The following is a 16,371-nucleotide window of genomic DNA, read 5'->3' on the forward strand; positions in this document are numbered from 1 at the left end:
GTCACATCACATTCAGCCTCATACACACTGCGTCTTTTTTCTCCTCATGCAGCTGTTTTCCTCTTGAAATCCACCTTCAAAGCGAAGCAAAGGCAAAACATTTCAAGTCAGGCTGGCCGAGTATCGTAGCAACCTGGAGGGATGCAAATGGTTTCATTGTGAGACCCTGAAAGGTGGCTAGGAGGAAGGAAGGAGGAAGAGAGCAGGAGAGCGAGGGGATCGTGGAGGTTAATGACTCTGGTGCATTGATGGCTTGAGGTGACTAACAAGAGAAGAAGAGGGTTGGTGATTCATCCTTAAAGGTTGAGAAGACTTTTCATTGCTGGTCAGGTCTGTGTTGTGAGCTGTTCTGGCTTCTCCTAAATCAGAGGTCTTACTCAAACAGAGATAAATACAGAGTGTAGCCGAGGCGCTCTGTGAAAGAGGGTGCAGTTATTTTGACCCAGTGTGCAGTTATTTTGACCCAGTGTGCTGCTGTGCTGTAAGAGAGAGCATGTGGTTTATTATGTGATGTTAAGACTTTATTATTCAGTCCCGCTTATAGAGTCTAATACAGTCTAATGTATAAGGACCCTCTCAGTCCCATAGCAGACATTTTGAACTCACAGAACTAAAAGAAAAGAGGCATCAGACTAGTGTTCTGCTACTTTGCCAGACTATTCTGCTTTTATTCTTGTTCTGAGGGAGATTTAAAGTTTCCTTTGTTAAGTGTTTTCCTAACAGCAGAGCCAAGTTAAATTTGGATATTTGCTTTGTTTGGTGATGTAACTTCCAAATGTCTACCTTTGATACAGGCTCCATGCTTGAACTCTCAAATCACACCCTCACATGAAATGTTGGCCTGAATCTGTGCAATACGTAAAACCATTGGAGACAGCATTTACAGCTTTAAAAAACTCAGCAGATCCTGCGTCACGGGCTTTAAGCAGAGGATCTACATGAAGAAACATTCAAATCTCTGTAACAAGGAAACCTCTGATTCCTCTTTGTTTATCCAGGTTAACCTAAAGGCTAGATAAATGCTTAAAGAACACTCACAATAACATGCACACAGATATCGATGTTGATCTGTAGTAGACATGGCTGTGTCAACTTTTCAAAGGCATTAACACACAGCTGGGACAGCGGAGGTGACACTGGGTTAAATGGCCATTAACCTTCCATGTCTGCAGCCATCACACAGGGGATATTGATCAAAGCCCCCCGCACTCTTTCCCTCTGGAGGAAGTGCAGCCTTTGAAGGGCGACGAGCACCTTCCAGGGATCTGCTCAGAGCTGCACTGGCGGGAAGTTAATGCCCGTGTCTGTCGTCCAATCTGGTTGAAAAGCCGGTGCAGGCCGCGCTGCTGACAGCACAGAGCAGTGTTCAGAGCAGCATTGCTATCCGTCTCATGCCCTCCCCAGGGGAATGGAGATGTACTGTGTCCGCTTTCAGTGCCTCCTCACCCCCAGCTCCTCTTTCATAATCACACACACAGACACATACACACATTCCACTGGAGAAACAGCGAGGCATTTCATCTCCTGGCGTTTGATCTCTGCGTCTGTCTACGGCTCCTGTTCATGCTGCGCTTTGCTTTACAACTTCATGACGCTTCCTTTGTCGCTCACATCCCTCTGTTGATCTATTTATTCCGTGTCGTGTTTCGGAAGAAAAAAAAACACCAATCATGTCTCAGCTTTGGTGTTTCCCTTCCAACTATGTGAGACATGACTTCTGATTTAGTGTAGCAGTCTGCAGAGCTGCAGCCCTCAGTGACACGCTCAACTCCTGGGAGATGTTGATGTGTTAAGATGTTACAACACAAACACTATTCCCTGTTTGTTTGTGTGTGTGAGGAAGTCAAGTAGATGCACATAACTGCTGGCTGAGCACGTCCAGAACTTGTTTTCGTAAGTTTCTGCATCTCTTTCACACCAGAACTGTTGAGTCTTGTCAAAGCTGCAGCAGCAAACTGTTTGGACAGGAGTCTCAATATAACACAGTTAAAAAGAGAAATACAGAGGAGATAGTTTAAGAACACCAGAATATTTGTACTTTGCATAACCCCTACACTGCTCAAACCAATCAGTGTTACACTCAAGCTGTTTCTTGTTCCCAACACAGTCTGCAAGTCTCTACTGCATTTCTTTTTGTCTGTAAAGTCAGAACATTTCAGAGTGGTGTCTTTTTTTTTTACAGGGCCAATTGGTCCAACCACTTTCACATTTTAAAGGCTGATCAGATCAGACTTCAAGGCTCTGTCTGTCCCTGCGTCAGAAGGAGGCACTGGGCACCACAACGGACAGAATAGAACATCAAATTGAAATGAAATTAGTGTCAGAGAGTGCCATGTTTTGCTTTAGTGGCTGCATTGCTGGTTTGAATGGTTGATAATGTCATTATGATGGTCAACACCAGACTCTGGTGGCATCAGTAAATATAAGAACTGACATCTGCACTGCAGGGTAAAATAAGATGTCATTGTCTGTGGGCGCATGGGCTCTGTTTAACATGGATGTAGGTTTCTGAAGTGGCGTGCTGAAGCCCAGAGAGAGGCCGCCATATTGAAAATGTGGGCTCCAACTAAATTGCAGCTCGTTGATCCTCTTCTGGGTCTTCTTGGGGTGCTATCAGGGGAACTCACTCTGTCTAAAGTGCAGTTGAGTCGTATAGCCTACTCAGCCCTTCTCGCGAGGCGTCTCATTATTTTGAATTGGAAGAGTGACCATCCTCCTACTTTCAGCAGGTGGATTCGTGAGGTCATGTATTTTCTTAAAACAGAGAAGATAAGGTACACAATGCGAGGATCAATTGAGAAGTTTGATACAGTATGGCATCCTTTTATTTCCTAAGTGGAGCGATTGACTGTGCCACTTGATGAATGAAAAGGGGTATGGCTCTGTAAAAACACAAACTGATGATCTGGTGCACTTTTTTTTTTTTTTTTAACTTGGCTGCCCTGTGACTGGAAGACAGTTGTATCCAATTTTGTCTGGTTTTCTCTTTATTATTTCTGTATTGTTTTGTTGTATTTGATATTTGTCTGTATGGAAAATTCAATAAATACACCATGACTAAACAAAAAAAATGCAGCTAGCTGTGAAACCAGGAAGAAGGTGGAGGTAAACAGCTACACGTGGCCTACCTGTCAGTCAAATCAGCCATGCACCAAATTATGCCTAATTGTGTGTAACTTTGAGCCTTTATATAATCAAAACAGATGAGTTATGAAATAATTCACCCTGTACAGTTGTTATGGATAAAGAAATTAGGTATAGGGACCAGAATCGTTTGCACCAGGCTGCAAACATGTTTAACTCTGCTATAGCGAGCCTCAAAAGGACATTTGAGGAAAGTGCATTTTTTTACACTTCTGCACTGGATTCATTTTCCAACTTCAGAACTTGCTGTGTTGTGCAAAGAGCAACAAGCAAACAAAACACAGAGTAATCTAACAAAAAGTTGCACCGTGCTGCAAAGACATTGCCCCCCTAGCCTGGCAGATAATGCACACACATAATATTAACAGGGTTTTTACTGCTTTCTGCCCACATACCATTCTCAGCAAGCATTAGAGAGCCATAAAGTAAGAAAGTCTCCTGCACTCAATTAAACTCTGCATTAAGTTTAAACTGATGGTGCGAAAACCCTCCTCTAGATCTGTAATGATGTTGGTTTTCTGAGCCCGCAGCTTATTAACAGCGCCTCCGTTTGGAAAGGATGCCAGTAATTGAAAAAAACCTCAAGCTGCTCTGAGTATGCTATTTGTTTTATGGTCCAATTTTCAGCAACCAGAAACTTTTCTGCCGCTCTGATTCTTAGACTGAGTTTTGGTGATTTTCAGCCACACTGAATTCTGCTCTGCAAATCTTCCATCCTTCCTCAAAGGCAGTCATCACCTCACATGTGCCCGCACAGTGTTCAGATCCATCTCCTTTTATTCCTCTTCTCCTGTAAAACTGCACAGATCACATCCTTTATCTCCACTCCTACACATCTTTCAATCTCATCCCCTCCTTTAGTAACTTGTACTCCGGCTTGAGGATTTTCATTAAAACTTGTAATGACACCGACTGCAACTCCTCCTTTCAGAGCTGTCTGTCTGATATGAGAGAAGAAGTGAGAATATTCAGATGCCAGCTACACAGGAATATGAAAGAAAAACTTGTGAGTGGAAAAGGACATCCTCTGCTCCATCAACTCCACTTCCCCTGGTGTGAAACCATCCAAACGCAGCCCCTATCTCGCTGCTATCCATCTCTGCAGCCACTCTGCGGCCCCCCAGGGAGGCCACCGCCGAGACATGGCACCACTTCAAGAGCAATTTCACTTCCACAAAAGCAGCAGCAGCTAGAGAGAGAGCGCATTGGCTCTTGTTTATAAATAAAGTCATCCATAAATGATGGGATCTGTCGAGTGTGTGCGAGTGAAGGTGCAGGTGGGGGGGTGACAGGTGGAGGTGAAAGACGGCCTCTCTCCCAGTATCCCCTTACGCTCGGATGGGCTACAGACTGATGCTGAGAGGGTTTCGCTCCCCTGGAGGTTTCTGGTTGAGGGTGGGGGCCGAGCACCAGCTTTTGGAGCAGCAGAACCAGTCAGTGTGTCTGTTTGAAGTGGGCTGATCAAAGTGAGCGCTGCACTGGGGTTCCGTAGCACACTCAGTGGAGGGAGTGGACAGGGAGAAAACATGCAGAGCTACTGTGTCCTGGGTGGATTTCCTGTCTGCTTGCATGACTGAGGCATTCACTGCTGCTGAATAGAAACACAAACCTGGTTTAGTGCCAGGCTGGGTTAGTTTGTGACTCTTCTCTTGTTAAAGTCAGAGCTGGGGAGACAAATTGTGCTGCTGTTATCACTTTTCCAATCGCAGAAGATGTGCACAGATCTTTTTATTTATCTAAAAGTCACCATTTCAATGCGCAGGCCTTTTATTTGATGCCTCTTTTCAGGTAAATCTTATGTGAGTTCAAAATGTCTGCCATGGGAATAAGTTCAGAGGGACCATATACATTAGTCTGTATTGGACTCTGGGAGGAGGATTGTAAAAGAAAACCTTTCTAACAGGTTTATATTCACATAATACAACACAGCGGTACACTGGGTCAAGATAACTGCAGCCTCTTTTCACAGAGAGTCTCGGCTACAGCCTCTGTTTATCTCTGAGTAAGACTTCTGATTCAGGAGAAGCCAGAACAGCTCACAACACGGACCTCTCCAGCAATGAAAAGTCTTCTTAACCTCTTACAGGATGGACCTCCAACCCTCTTTTTCTCTCGTCAATCACCTCTAGCTATCAATGTACCAGAGTCATTAACCTCCATGATCCCCTCGCTCTTCTGTACTGTGCCTCCTCTCAAGGTCTCGAAATGAACCATGAGCAAACCGGGAGGATTTTAAAAACAGTTTATAAGAATGAGAAAAAAAATTATATGAGGCAAAACCTAGCATACCCTGGTATGTAATATGTATTGCATCGTATTGTATCGTATCCCTCTGGGCATCTTTTGCAGAAGACTTTAAAAAACCTCCATATCACAAAAAATGGTACAGAGCTCTGGATGTTTCATTGGCTAAGACATTTCCTGTTTCTGTGCAGAGAGTAGAAGAGTAGAGAATATCCCAGTCTCCCAAGAGCTGGGTCCATGTGAGATCCATCAAAAAACTTAACTAAAATAGTATCAGACTGCTGGTTATTTTTGTACTTGGTAATAGGACATCTCCAACTTCCTGGTCAAGTCCATCTGCCCTTGAAGTTCCTCCATTCAGGATCAATAACTTCCTACTGTGTGAATGGCTTCCTTTGCATGGTGTCATAGATCATGTTACTTCAGGTCAATGAAGACAGAGGTCACATGATTAAAGCTCATTTCCTCCCTGACTCACACAATAGACAAAAGCACTGCATTAAATGTATCCTGCCATACGAAGCTGCCTGTTTAACATGTAACCAGGGTGCTGCAGTGGTTCAAACGTGCGACACAGTTGGCGTTTTTGTGCCTGTGTCCCCAAAGACCTCAGTGGGTCAGATCCCAAGGGTGCCTCTGACATATCTTACTCACAACATAAAGCCTTGGAGGCTGAAGGGTGGACGAGGTGGGGGTGGGAAAAGCACAGATGTACACTTCGCCTTCTGTCTCCTCCTTCTGTCCCCTCTCCCAGTTTTCAATCTAGTGAACACTTACTGCTCTCGCTCTGATGGCAGCACCCCCCTCGCCACATCGCCCTGCTTTTACTCGCCTCACCCCTCACTCCCCCCGATCTGGCTGCCTATTGGACAATGCAGCTGCTGCGCTTTCTGGTCTCATTGTGCCCCGGCTCCAAACACAGCGCCCCTCATTACGCCTCTGGTCAGCTGAGAGACAATGGGGGAGGTCAGAGGTCAAAGCTGTTGGAATTTCCATACACTAACCCACTCATTCACACATGCCCACACACAACATGCACTTACATGTGTCCATCTCTGCAGATACACAGGACAGTTCAAGCTTCATTCATCTAAATATTTTATTCGATAAGTGATCATGGAAAAGAGATTGCTTGCATGAACCCATCGAGAAGTATCTGTAGATCCTTTCAGCCTGGAAGCTCGATAGTGAGCTGTTTTTCGTTTACTTCCATGGCTTTCAAAGAGTTAATATCAGCTGCTTCCATAGAACTGGTTCTAACACACACTACACATGAAACCTGCTCTGTGCAAACTGCAGAAACACAGTTACCACACGGTCAATAACGGACCAACTGGAAAAAATAAAAGGTCAGAGATCAAGAAATGTTCTTCAGGACAAGAAATCAAAGTTTAAGAGGAGTTAAATCTAAAAGTTCAAAAACCACAGCAGCAACAACAAACTAGATGTCCTGGACTTTAATTCTAACTCCTGAATGTGCAGCTTTAACATTGTTGAATGACACTTGTTGCTTTTTTGTAGTATGAATGAAAAGGCAATGTTTTTAAAGGATTCACTGAAGCAGTTTTCAGGTAAAGACTGGAGAGTGTGGTCATAATGACACAGAGCAGGAACATCAGATCCTATTAAATAACAATAACAGCGTCAGTGAGGTTCTTCCCTACCATTAAATGATGTTTACTACTCTCATATCTTCTCCTTTGTGGACCTGTCAGAGTTTATGCATGCCAACAAAACACTTTAAAATCTTCATTTTATCCTTTTTATTCTGCGTCACACATCATAATAGCTCCATTCTGCTCCGCAAGCAGCCAACATGGTGAAGCTTACGACCGGGCTTGTAATCTGAGAGAGTGTGAGCTCATCAAAAGCCCTAAAAGCTCTTTTTCTTCACAACCTACCAAAAGACTCCTTTTAATGCAGCCTGGTTAATGCTCACTCCCTAATAACTTATCACTTTGATTATTCCATTGGCACATTAACTAAGTAAAAGCCTTACACAGCCTATCAGCAGTGTGCAGTGGCGTTCAGCAGCAGACATGCTCTTTAAGCAGATTATACATTTCTGCCGGGTGCTCAGCAGAAAGCCGACGTGCGCAGGGGCTGGGATGTGCTGGAGGAATGTGTGGAGGCTCTAAAATGTGTGTCCATGGTCACATTTACAGGCTCCTCAGACAGATAAGAGATCAGGAGGAGTGGGAAGCCGTCTATTCTGGGGCCAAAGAGGGGACGGCTTGCTATATTGTTTACAGGCGAGTGAACATATGGGAGAATCAGGGTGTTTCGTTTGCATGTAAAATAGGCAGCACGATGGGTGTATGCTTCAGTATAGGTGTCTGTGCGAGCTCTGCTGTGTCACTGAGGAGAGCAGATACTCGGTGTGGTAATTACAGCCTGTGTGTTCCTGTCAGTGTGGCTGGCTGGCTTCCATGCAGCACTTCTGCCCACCCCACTGCTTAACACTGCCCCTGACTGCTGGTGACCTCAGCGCAGTGCTTCAGCAGCGGCTGAGACTAATGGACCATCAGAGATGGAACATCTGTGGAGGAGACGGATAAATAACAGAGAAAAAGGGTTACACCTCCTGAAAAGTTATATCACGATGTCCAGCACTTCAACGATTCTTCTCATCCACCTACAGCTACTTATGTTAGGCCTTTCCTTCTTAAACATGTCGACTCTGCGTGTGATAGTCTAAGAGCATGATTCACAGAGTCCTGATCTTCAGGGATGGAGCACAGCTGGTTGCCTGCTTGAAAACCACAGGATGCATCCCAGCAGCTCTCACTGCTGCTCATCCCGCAGACTTTCTATAATGTCGCAGAATCCAGCTCGGGGTGCGGTGAAGTGCAGGACACCGTCGTTATTCACGACTTTCAGAGCTGGAGAATTTTACCGAAGAGGAAGAACCACAGGGGGATCTGTGCTTGTAATAATTATAGTTATTTGAAATATAACATATGTACCTGTAGGTACATTAACAAAAACATTCATGTGGGATTATGATGATGGAATAATTATGCGTCACACATTAAAAGCTTTCAAAAACCTCTCACCTTTAAGAGCCGTATAATTATAGCAAAATGTACATTTTACATTAATACAATAAATGTACTAACTCATTCAGAGAGTAAACCTTTTTTTAACACTATAATACATGTGACTCATGCTCGTGTTAGTCATGACTTCAGACCTGTCATTCACCAAGACTGCACGTCTGTATCACCACAGGCAGCACTCACAGTTTAATCTCTAATATCTAAAATGACGATGGTCTCCACTTTCATCTCTGTGATCATGATGTGAAGTCTGCCAGAGGGACACCAGGCTCATCCAAACCAGACACTAGAGGCTGAAAAGTCAGGATCTATTCTCTGCTGTCAGACTCGTACGGCCTCAGAGGACAGAGCAGAACCCCCCTGTGTCCAGAAATACCTTCAGTGGCATTCAAGTAACTCTCGAGGGAGATTGGCGACCCAGCAGAAAGAAAACGACACTTATATCCAACCTTTTGAAAAGGCTAACCTGGCAGTCCTGAGACAGAAAAACCCGATCATGAACTGCGCTGAGCTGTTTTTATGCTCACATTACAGCCGGCAAAGTGGAAGTGGAGAATGAGTACAGTGGGTTCTTACAAAGTGTCACGTCTGGCAATATAAAACCTTGATTACAGTACAAATCCAGTTGACCTGAAGTGATACCCACATTAAGAGGCACATTTATCTGAGTCCTTTCATGTAAATGAAGCTTTCAGTTGTGTCAAATGTCAACATCTCTCCTTATTCAAATAAACACCAAAGATCTTTGTTCAGGTTATTAAATTTGCCTTAATTAGCTTAAAAAAAAACTCCACTCTGCACTATTATGTACGCAGTGTAATGAAAACACATTAAGAAATCATTCTCAAGCCAATCAGTGACAAACTGAAAATATGACTCCATTTTTTCTCCACATTTAAGCATTTGTTTTTCTCAGACTTCACTCACAGATGTTCGATGGTATCTCACCGTAGTGATTGTCAAATGAACCCCCTCTTATAATAGACTGCATGGTTTATGGCTGCCTGATTGGGGTGGGTCAATCACTCTTTGACTTAAATGGAAGTGCTCTCGCAGTGAATGGCCGCGATCCAATCCAAACAGGTAATCATTTTTCTCCAGGGTAACAAAAAGGATTGTTCTAGTTTCACCCTACTGGAGCAGTTTCAGCACTATTTAGACCTGGGTTGTGTCTAGACATGCCTTTAATGCTTCGATGAGTCAGAGTCTGCAGCATTTGTAGTGGCTCTGAGGCCGCACTCAGGCACAGCTAAGTGGGCAACGTGCTAATGTCAAGATGATGGTAAAAGAGGAAAAGTCAATTAATCACATAAGTCATTGGGATGCATTGGCTTGTGTTCAGGTTTGTCTTTACAGGATGGAGGTAATCATCAAGGGGTATTTTAGTCTGGACTGAAGAGGTGGATTTATAGGGCTTCTTTATCATCAGCAAAAGTCTGCCTGTGTTGTTTGTGTCCCGTAATGATGGCGTGTGGAATGACTATGTTGAAACTCAAACAACAAGCATTAGCAAACAGTTAATTACTCCATCATGATTTCACACAGTCATTATATTTAGTCATTTTTCAAACAGAAACGTCGACACCATCGGTTCCATCTTCAGTTTGATGACTTGTAGCTCTTATTTGTTAAACTTATAATTATAAAATGTGTTTTTGAACTGTTGGTTAGATAAAAAATAAAATCCAGAGCAGTCCTCTGGGCTCTGAGTAATTAGGAAACTGTCTCAGACATTTCCTAAACTTTTATAAACCTCAGAGAACGTGCTCAGTCGTAGCAAAGCAAACTGCTTGTTTAAAGAGAGACGTCTCTAAAATGCTTGTGTTTATTTAATTAGGAGGCTACAAACAGCTATTTCAAGTAACAGGATTACACCATCCTTACACTATCTTCTGTTTACTCATTACCCGAAACTGTCATGCAGGCAGGCGCTCTCCCCCCAGTGCAGGGGAGTGCCTTCCAGCCTGTTCTGCATCATCAAAACAGGTTTGGTTTAGGCAGTTATTGCCCTGGGCGGGTTAGGCAGAGAGCAGGAGCCACTTTGAGCTGCTTAGGCTCGGCGCATACATTCAGGCTTGTGAACAGCATATGAAAGGATGTCGTCATACTCCCTTCAGGAGGCTGACAAAAATAAACAAAAGGTGTATTTATTTTCTGCAGTTTTATATGCAGCTGCCTTTCCAGCGGCTTCCAACCCCCTTAGCAGCGTCTCAGTCTGAAACTGAAAATTGTTCAAAGAAAAGAGAGGGAAATGGAGCATTAGGATTCTTAATCTCTAACATTACAAAAGTGATTCAGATAATTTTAGCTCCTGTGATTAGCATTCTCACTTCTCAGGTCTGACAGCACTTTGTGAACATCCTCCGGCTCCAGTGAGCTGAAGGTTTGAGGGTACAGGGGAGGATTTGTTGGTTTAATTTCTGCTCTGCGTTGTGGTTGTACTTTACTTATTCTCTATTAAAGATTAATCAAGCGAAAAGTGTCGTGGAACTGAAAGCCCACAGACCTCCGCTTGTTTTTACAGGCCTGTGGATGCTCCACACTGGTCCAGTGAGCTGGGAATGTGGAGCTTTGAGAGCACAAAGACACCAGGAATGCTGGAAAGTTGGTATGAGAGGAGGGAGATGGCCGGAGTGTGACTGGGAGTGTAGCGTGACACACTTTATTGTCTCACAAGTCATAAAAAAAACATGTATGAGTGTGAAAACACAAGACAGCTTAGTCATAAAGACATCATTTAAGGTGGATGATTCAAGAGAGAGAACAGGCTCAGAAAGCCATGCGAGTGTGACTCCAAATTTAAGAATCTGTCAATGTACAAAATCGTTGACGTTTTTGGATGAATACATGTTTTTTTGGCTTTCTTTTGCTGACTGTGCAGCACAATAGAGCCTCAAACTACAGCCAGTTCATAAAAGCTTTCATTTTTGTTGTTGTGAACGCCCCATGCCGGGCAGGTGATGTGTTTCATGCTCCCAGCAGGAGCTGCAACATTTTTAGGAAACAAACTTGGAAAGAACTGGGTTGCGGAGGGATGGTGCTGGAAAAACATCAATGATCGGTGCAAAGAAACTCAAATTTCATCAACAGAACTTTGTGGCATGAAAGTGGATGACACGTGGCTTGGATGACAAGTGAATGCTGGGAAAAAACACCACAGTTTGAGCGATTAGTGGCAAAGATGTCAGCAAAGGCCCAAAGAAAACAAGATTCTTGTGGATTGCCACTTGAAAGCACAACTCCAGCATGACAGAGCAGAATGTGAGAATCAGGTCAGGAATCAGGGAGGTCGCAGAGAAGAGAAACAGAAAGAGACGTGAGCGTACTGCTGGAAGAAGTTTGGAGAAACCTGGGCTGTCACGGGGTGGACAGCACACACACCTCTTTGTGGAGTTTTAGTGTGGGGCCGAGGCTGGAGGGAGTGTTTCCCAGGCATCCAAAACACATCGAGAGGAGAGGAAGAGTGTGGAAGTGCCTCAGGCTCTGTGAAAACCTCAGACTGGCTGACTACCAGCAGGCCCGGAGAGTGTCGACAGTAATCACTAATGGCTCTCAGATTAGTTATCACCGAGTCACACTGACATTTTGACTGCTTAACAGCTTGAGTTGCCTGAAAACTCAATTACGGCACAGAAACATGGCGTGGAGAAACAGACAACTCCATCTATCACTCATATAACATAGCTGCACGGATAATACAGCAGTTTCCTCATTTGAATTCAACTCAATCACCTCCTAATTGATTTAATTCTCCAGATAGTCTGGAGCTGAATGCGGGGCAGAATACAAACACAGCTAGAAGTTGTCCTCAGGTTCCCAGAAGCCAAAGAGCTCCTTGTTTCTTTTTCTTCAAACACCCATTCATTTAGAGCACACACACAGACTCACACTCAGTAACGACCTCGGGTAGATAAACACCTCACCCCTCTTCATACCCATCCTACAAGGACTAGACCTTGTAGAGGAACCAGAATTTAATGAGACCAACCGAATCGATGGTGGACTTCCACACCGCTACAGCGAATGCTGGGAGCATTGTTAATGGCAGAACACAGCTAACCGTGCCGGAGTAACGCGAGCCAGGCGAGACGCGAGCTGTTTAAATAGCCTCGCCTCGGATTGATCAATAATGCTTTGTGAGCAGAGCCCAACCACAGCAGGCAGACTTCAGCTGCAATTAAAAGGGTAGACAATACTTTGTGTGGAGAGGGCTGTCAGAAATAAATAGCAGCTGTGTGTCTGAGGGGGGGACGGGTGGTGTTTTCTGAAGGCCAAAGTGGAGGACGGAGTGATGCAAATGTCAGGTTGAAGTGAAAGTGTCCACTGTGGACTGCAGCCACTGTGAAAGTGGCACAGCACTATTCATTTCACATCCTCCCCCTTTTCCCCTGTGATATCAGGTACATGAAGTCCTGTGATGCTTTTGTGTTGAGGTGCTAAGTTCTGTAAGAGGTGTTGTTTGTGATTTAACCTTTATTTAACCAGATAATAACCCATCAACATCGAGATCTGTTACACAAGGGTGACCTGACCAAGAAGTCAGCAGCACACGTGATAATAAATATTACATGATTGGGGTGAAAAGAGGGACAAACTGCAGGCAGTGTCATGATGGGGTCCTTTAGTCTGGACTTTACAGCTCCTCATTCTCTTCAAAGGTTTACAGAAGGGACAGAATAGTGATCAAATGTCTTTATCTACTTGTTTTTCTCTAATATTCACACCGGGTGCAGTCAGTGGGTCAACAATATCAAATTGGTTTACAGAGTGTAGCTAAGGTTAGCAGAGCTGGCACCACCAGCCTTCTGTCCTTCTTGTAGGTTAACATCCACATGCCTGTGGTGGTTACACATTGCAGCAGTTTAGTGGTTATATGCCAGTTTAACCAGACACACCTCAATATAAATTGATCTCTACTTTCTGGACCATGATACAGCTGCACCATGCTACAAGGGGCCATTGGTCATCTGTGTTGTGTTTGTTTACATACGGATGGTAGAGTATTATAGCTTTGTGGCACTGTGAAGTGGACCTACAGCCCCACTCCTAAACACAAAATATAACCAACATTTTTGGCCACAATAATAAAGATATTGATAATTACTTTAACCGACTAGGAAATCTGAGGACACTGAAGATTAGCTGACTAAATGTGCGTATCCCTACTTTGTATATTTTGTTGGCTCCTCTCTTTTATGTCATTTTTCTATGTTTAGTTACTAACATGTTCAAAAGTAAGCCATTCAGACGAACAGCACTGTAAGGACAGTTTGCAAGTGGCCCTCAGGATAAATTCACAGGTCATATTTTAAAGCTCCTGTGAGTGATTTCTAATTTGTGTTGATTTTGGTGCCCCCTCTGGACAAAGCTGTACCTCCTATCTCTTCATTAATTTTGACTTCAATGTTTTGGGGTTATTTAAGTTATAGTTTTTGGCCTTTTTGCCTTTATTTGATAGGACAGCTGTAGAGAGACAGGAAACGTGGGGAGTACAGAGTGAGGGAAAACATGCAGGAAATAGCGACCGGCCAGGAATCGAACCGGCGACCCCTGCGACGAGGACTGTAGCCTCTGTATGTGGGGCGCTTAGACCACTAGGCCACCAGGGCCCCTGACTTCAATGTTTTTAAAACAAAAATCCAACCCTGCTGTCTTTTATCACTGACATGAATCAGTCTTCAACAGTATTTGACATTAAAAAAGTAAACACAGGGCTGTTTCAGGTGACACCCACCCTGATGCAGTGGTTTAGTCACTTTAAATAAAAGTGTAGAAAGAGTCTATCCTCACGCTGATAGTCTTGTTTGCTTTTGTAGGTCATGAAAAGATGTCAGTATTCACTTGAGTAAGTTTCATAACCAGCTCAAAACCCCTCACAGGAGCTTTAACAGAGTTTCACTCTATGCTGAAGCCCGTCACGTATCTGCTTCACCAATGTGCTGATCGCAGAGATAAATGAATTGATTTTAGCCTGACATTTCCTTCCCATAAAAGCTGGTGTGACCATCTGTAACATCCTCAACTGGTGCTCCTGTAGCTGCTACTGTACTTGAGAGAAATTAAACCAAAGCAGAGGTAGAAAATGAGGAGAGGAGAAGAAGCAATAAAAGACACTAAAAGATGAGTTAGGGGAGACATGGTGTCTTCTTTGTAGATTAAGACTTTTTTCATCCAAGTTTGAGCCAATTATTTTCTTGTTGAGAGAAAATATGAACATCTGTGTTTGCTGTGAAGTGTTGAATAATGGCACATAACAAGGACCTCTGAGAACACAGACACGCAGAAGCACGCAGTCGCAACACACACACACAAACACACATTTGCCCTGTGGGTTGGGTGACGTCATGTTTGTTGTGGGCAGCTCCTGGATGAGGATTAAAGACTGCCAAAGGTGGTTTAGGGTTTTAACGATGGACAGAAGCACAACATTCCCACTATATCATTAGGCTCTCAGCTACAGATAAGGATATCTTCTAAGTTGTGGCCCTGGGCCCCATAGGACCCTGACCCCTGACTGACGGGCTCAAACAGATTTACTCTCTGGGTCACGATGCAGTTCATGGAAAAACAACATTCTCTCTGAGACCATGTTACACAAAAAAACTCTCTCATCATCTTCCGCTGGGGAGACAGTTTTAGGTTTGGGAATGTTTACGGCAAAAGAAGGAATTCCCCTCTGGGAGGATTTCACATAGTCCTCTAAGCGGGCGGTCATGTCCCTGGTCTGATAGCTGCAGGAGCCTCTGTTCTGAGATGATGAGATGCAGATCTCAGGGTAGCTCAGAGCTGTTAATCCATCCACACTGACTAAACTGGGATGAGGTGGAGCGTGGCTGGCTGTGCAGGAGTCTTACTGATACAAGCAGCTGCCTGATGGTCAAATCTACTTCCACTCACTGAGTCACATCAGAAGTATGTAACCAAACAAAGGATGTCATGGAAAGTCCCTTCTGATGGCACAACACTCCTCATGCAGATTCCTGTCAGTGCAACGGTGCTTCACACTGATGTCACCAGTGGCTGCTATTTTGAGAATACCAGCATGCTCAATCTGATGTGTTTGATACCTGAAGGAGTCTTTTTAGGGTAGAAAAGCTCCTCTAACAAGATCACAAGTCACATGACTTTCAGTTCAAACCTGGATGAATTGATATATATTTTTTTTTTTTCAGAATCAGAATCAGCTTTATTCGCCAAGTATGCTTGAACACACAAGGAATATTGTACCGTGACGGGCTGAAGGGTTGCTGGCCAGCTGTGTAAACTCTGAAAAACACTACTTTCTTTTAAAAAATCAAACTAGCAACATGACAACTGATGCAATATGAGACAGAAAAGCCAATATCATTGATTCTCTGATGAAAACACTCTTACAGCTCTACCACTCTAACGGTCATTACAGTTACTGATGCCTTCAGGCCCATCCTGTCTCCAGTCTCCACGCCCTCACCCCCTCTCTCTCTCTCCCCCTGCAGCCATCCGACCCCGGCCGGAGCCTGGGAAGAGCCAGCAGCCACACACAGTGACCGTCTGAGGAAGGAATGCAAACACAAGGCACCCGGAGACATGACTGGCACCGAGGGTTTCTAGAAAAGGCAACAATCATAAATAGCAAGAGTCCTCAGCTTAAAACGAGACAGACGGGTAGTTGGCAAGGTCAAAACAACTTGTCTGAGAGATGACTGCTGGAAAAGTTGGAGGCAGTTCTCCCACAGACGGAGACAGAGACAGACACCATGACAGGGCCTGGGACTGCAAGGATTTGATAACAGAGGTTGGTGGAGAATCGTCTTTACCTGACGTGTCCCACATGTTCAGCTCGATCCGATGCTTCTCGATCTCAAAGCTGGCTGTGTAGTTCTCAAACACCGTGGGCACGTAGTTCTGAAATGGAGAGGATTTATTTTAATTAAGTGGCACAACA

The 16,371-nt window shown here is 44.1% G+C and overlaps 2 protein-coding genes across 4 annotated transcripts in view; one reads left to right on the forward strand and one right to left on the reverse strand.

Moving 5' to 3' along the window:
- Window positions 1-16,371, forward strand: part of LOC117832463 (synaptic vesicle membrane protein VAT-1 homolog) — a 96,804-nt gene that overhangs the window by 35,912 nt on the left and 44,521 nt on the right. For both annotated transcript variants that reach the window (XM_034711603.1, XM_034711607.1), the window contains exon 2: window positions 15,923-16,221. The gene's annotated coding sequence lies outside the window, so the exon portion shown is untranslated. The remainder of the gene's footprint in view (window positions 1-15,922; window positions 16,222-16,371) is intronic.
- The window catches only part of rnd2 (Rho family GTPase 2), a 32,145-nt gene that overhangs the window by 13,999 nt on the left and 1,775 nt on the right, over window positions 1-16,371 (reverse strand). For both annotated transcript variants that reach the window (XM_034711608.1, XM_034711609.1), the window contains exon 3: window positions 16,244-16,331. In XM_034711608.1, the coding sequence (XP_034567499.1) occupies window positions 16,244-16,331 (88 nt within the window). The remainder of the gene's footprint in view (window positions 1-16,243; window positions 16,332-16,371) is intronic.

Source organism: Notolabrus celidotus, chromosome 20, assembly GCF_009762535.1.
Source record: "Notolabrus celidotus isolate fNotCel1 chromosome 20, fNotCel1.pri, whole genome shotgun sequence".
Lineage (NCBI taxonomy): Eukaryota > Metazoa > Chordata > Actinopteri > Labriformes > Labridae > Notolabrus > Notolabrus celidotus.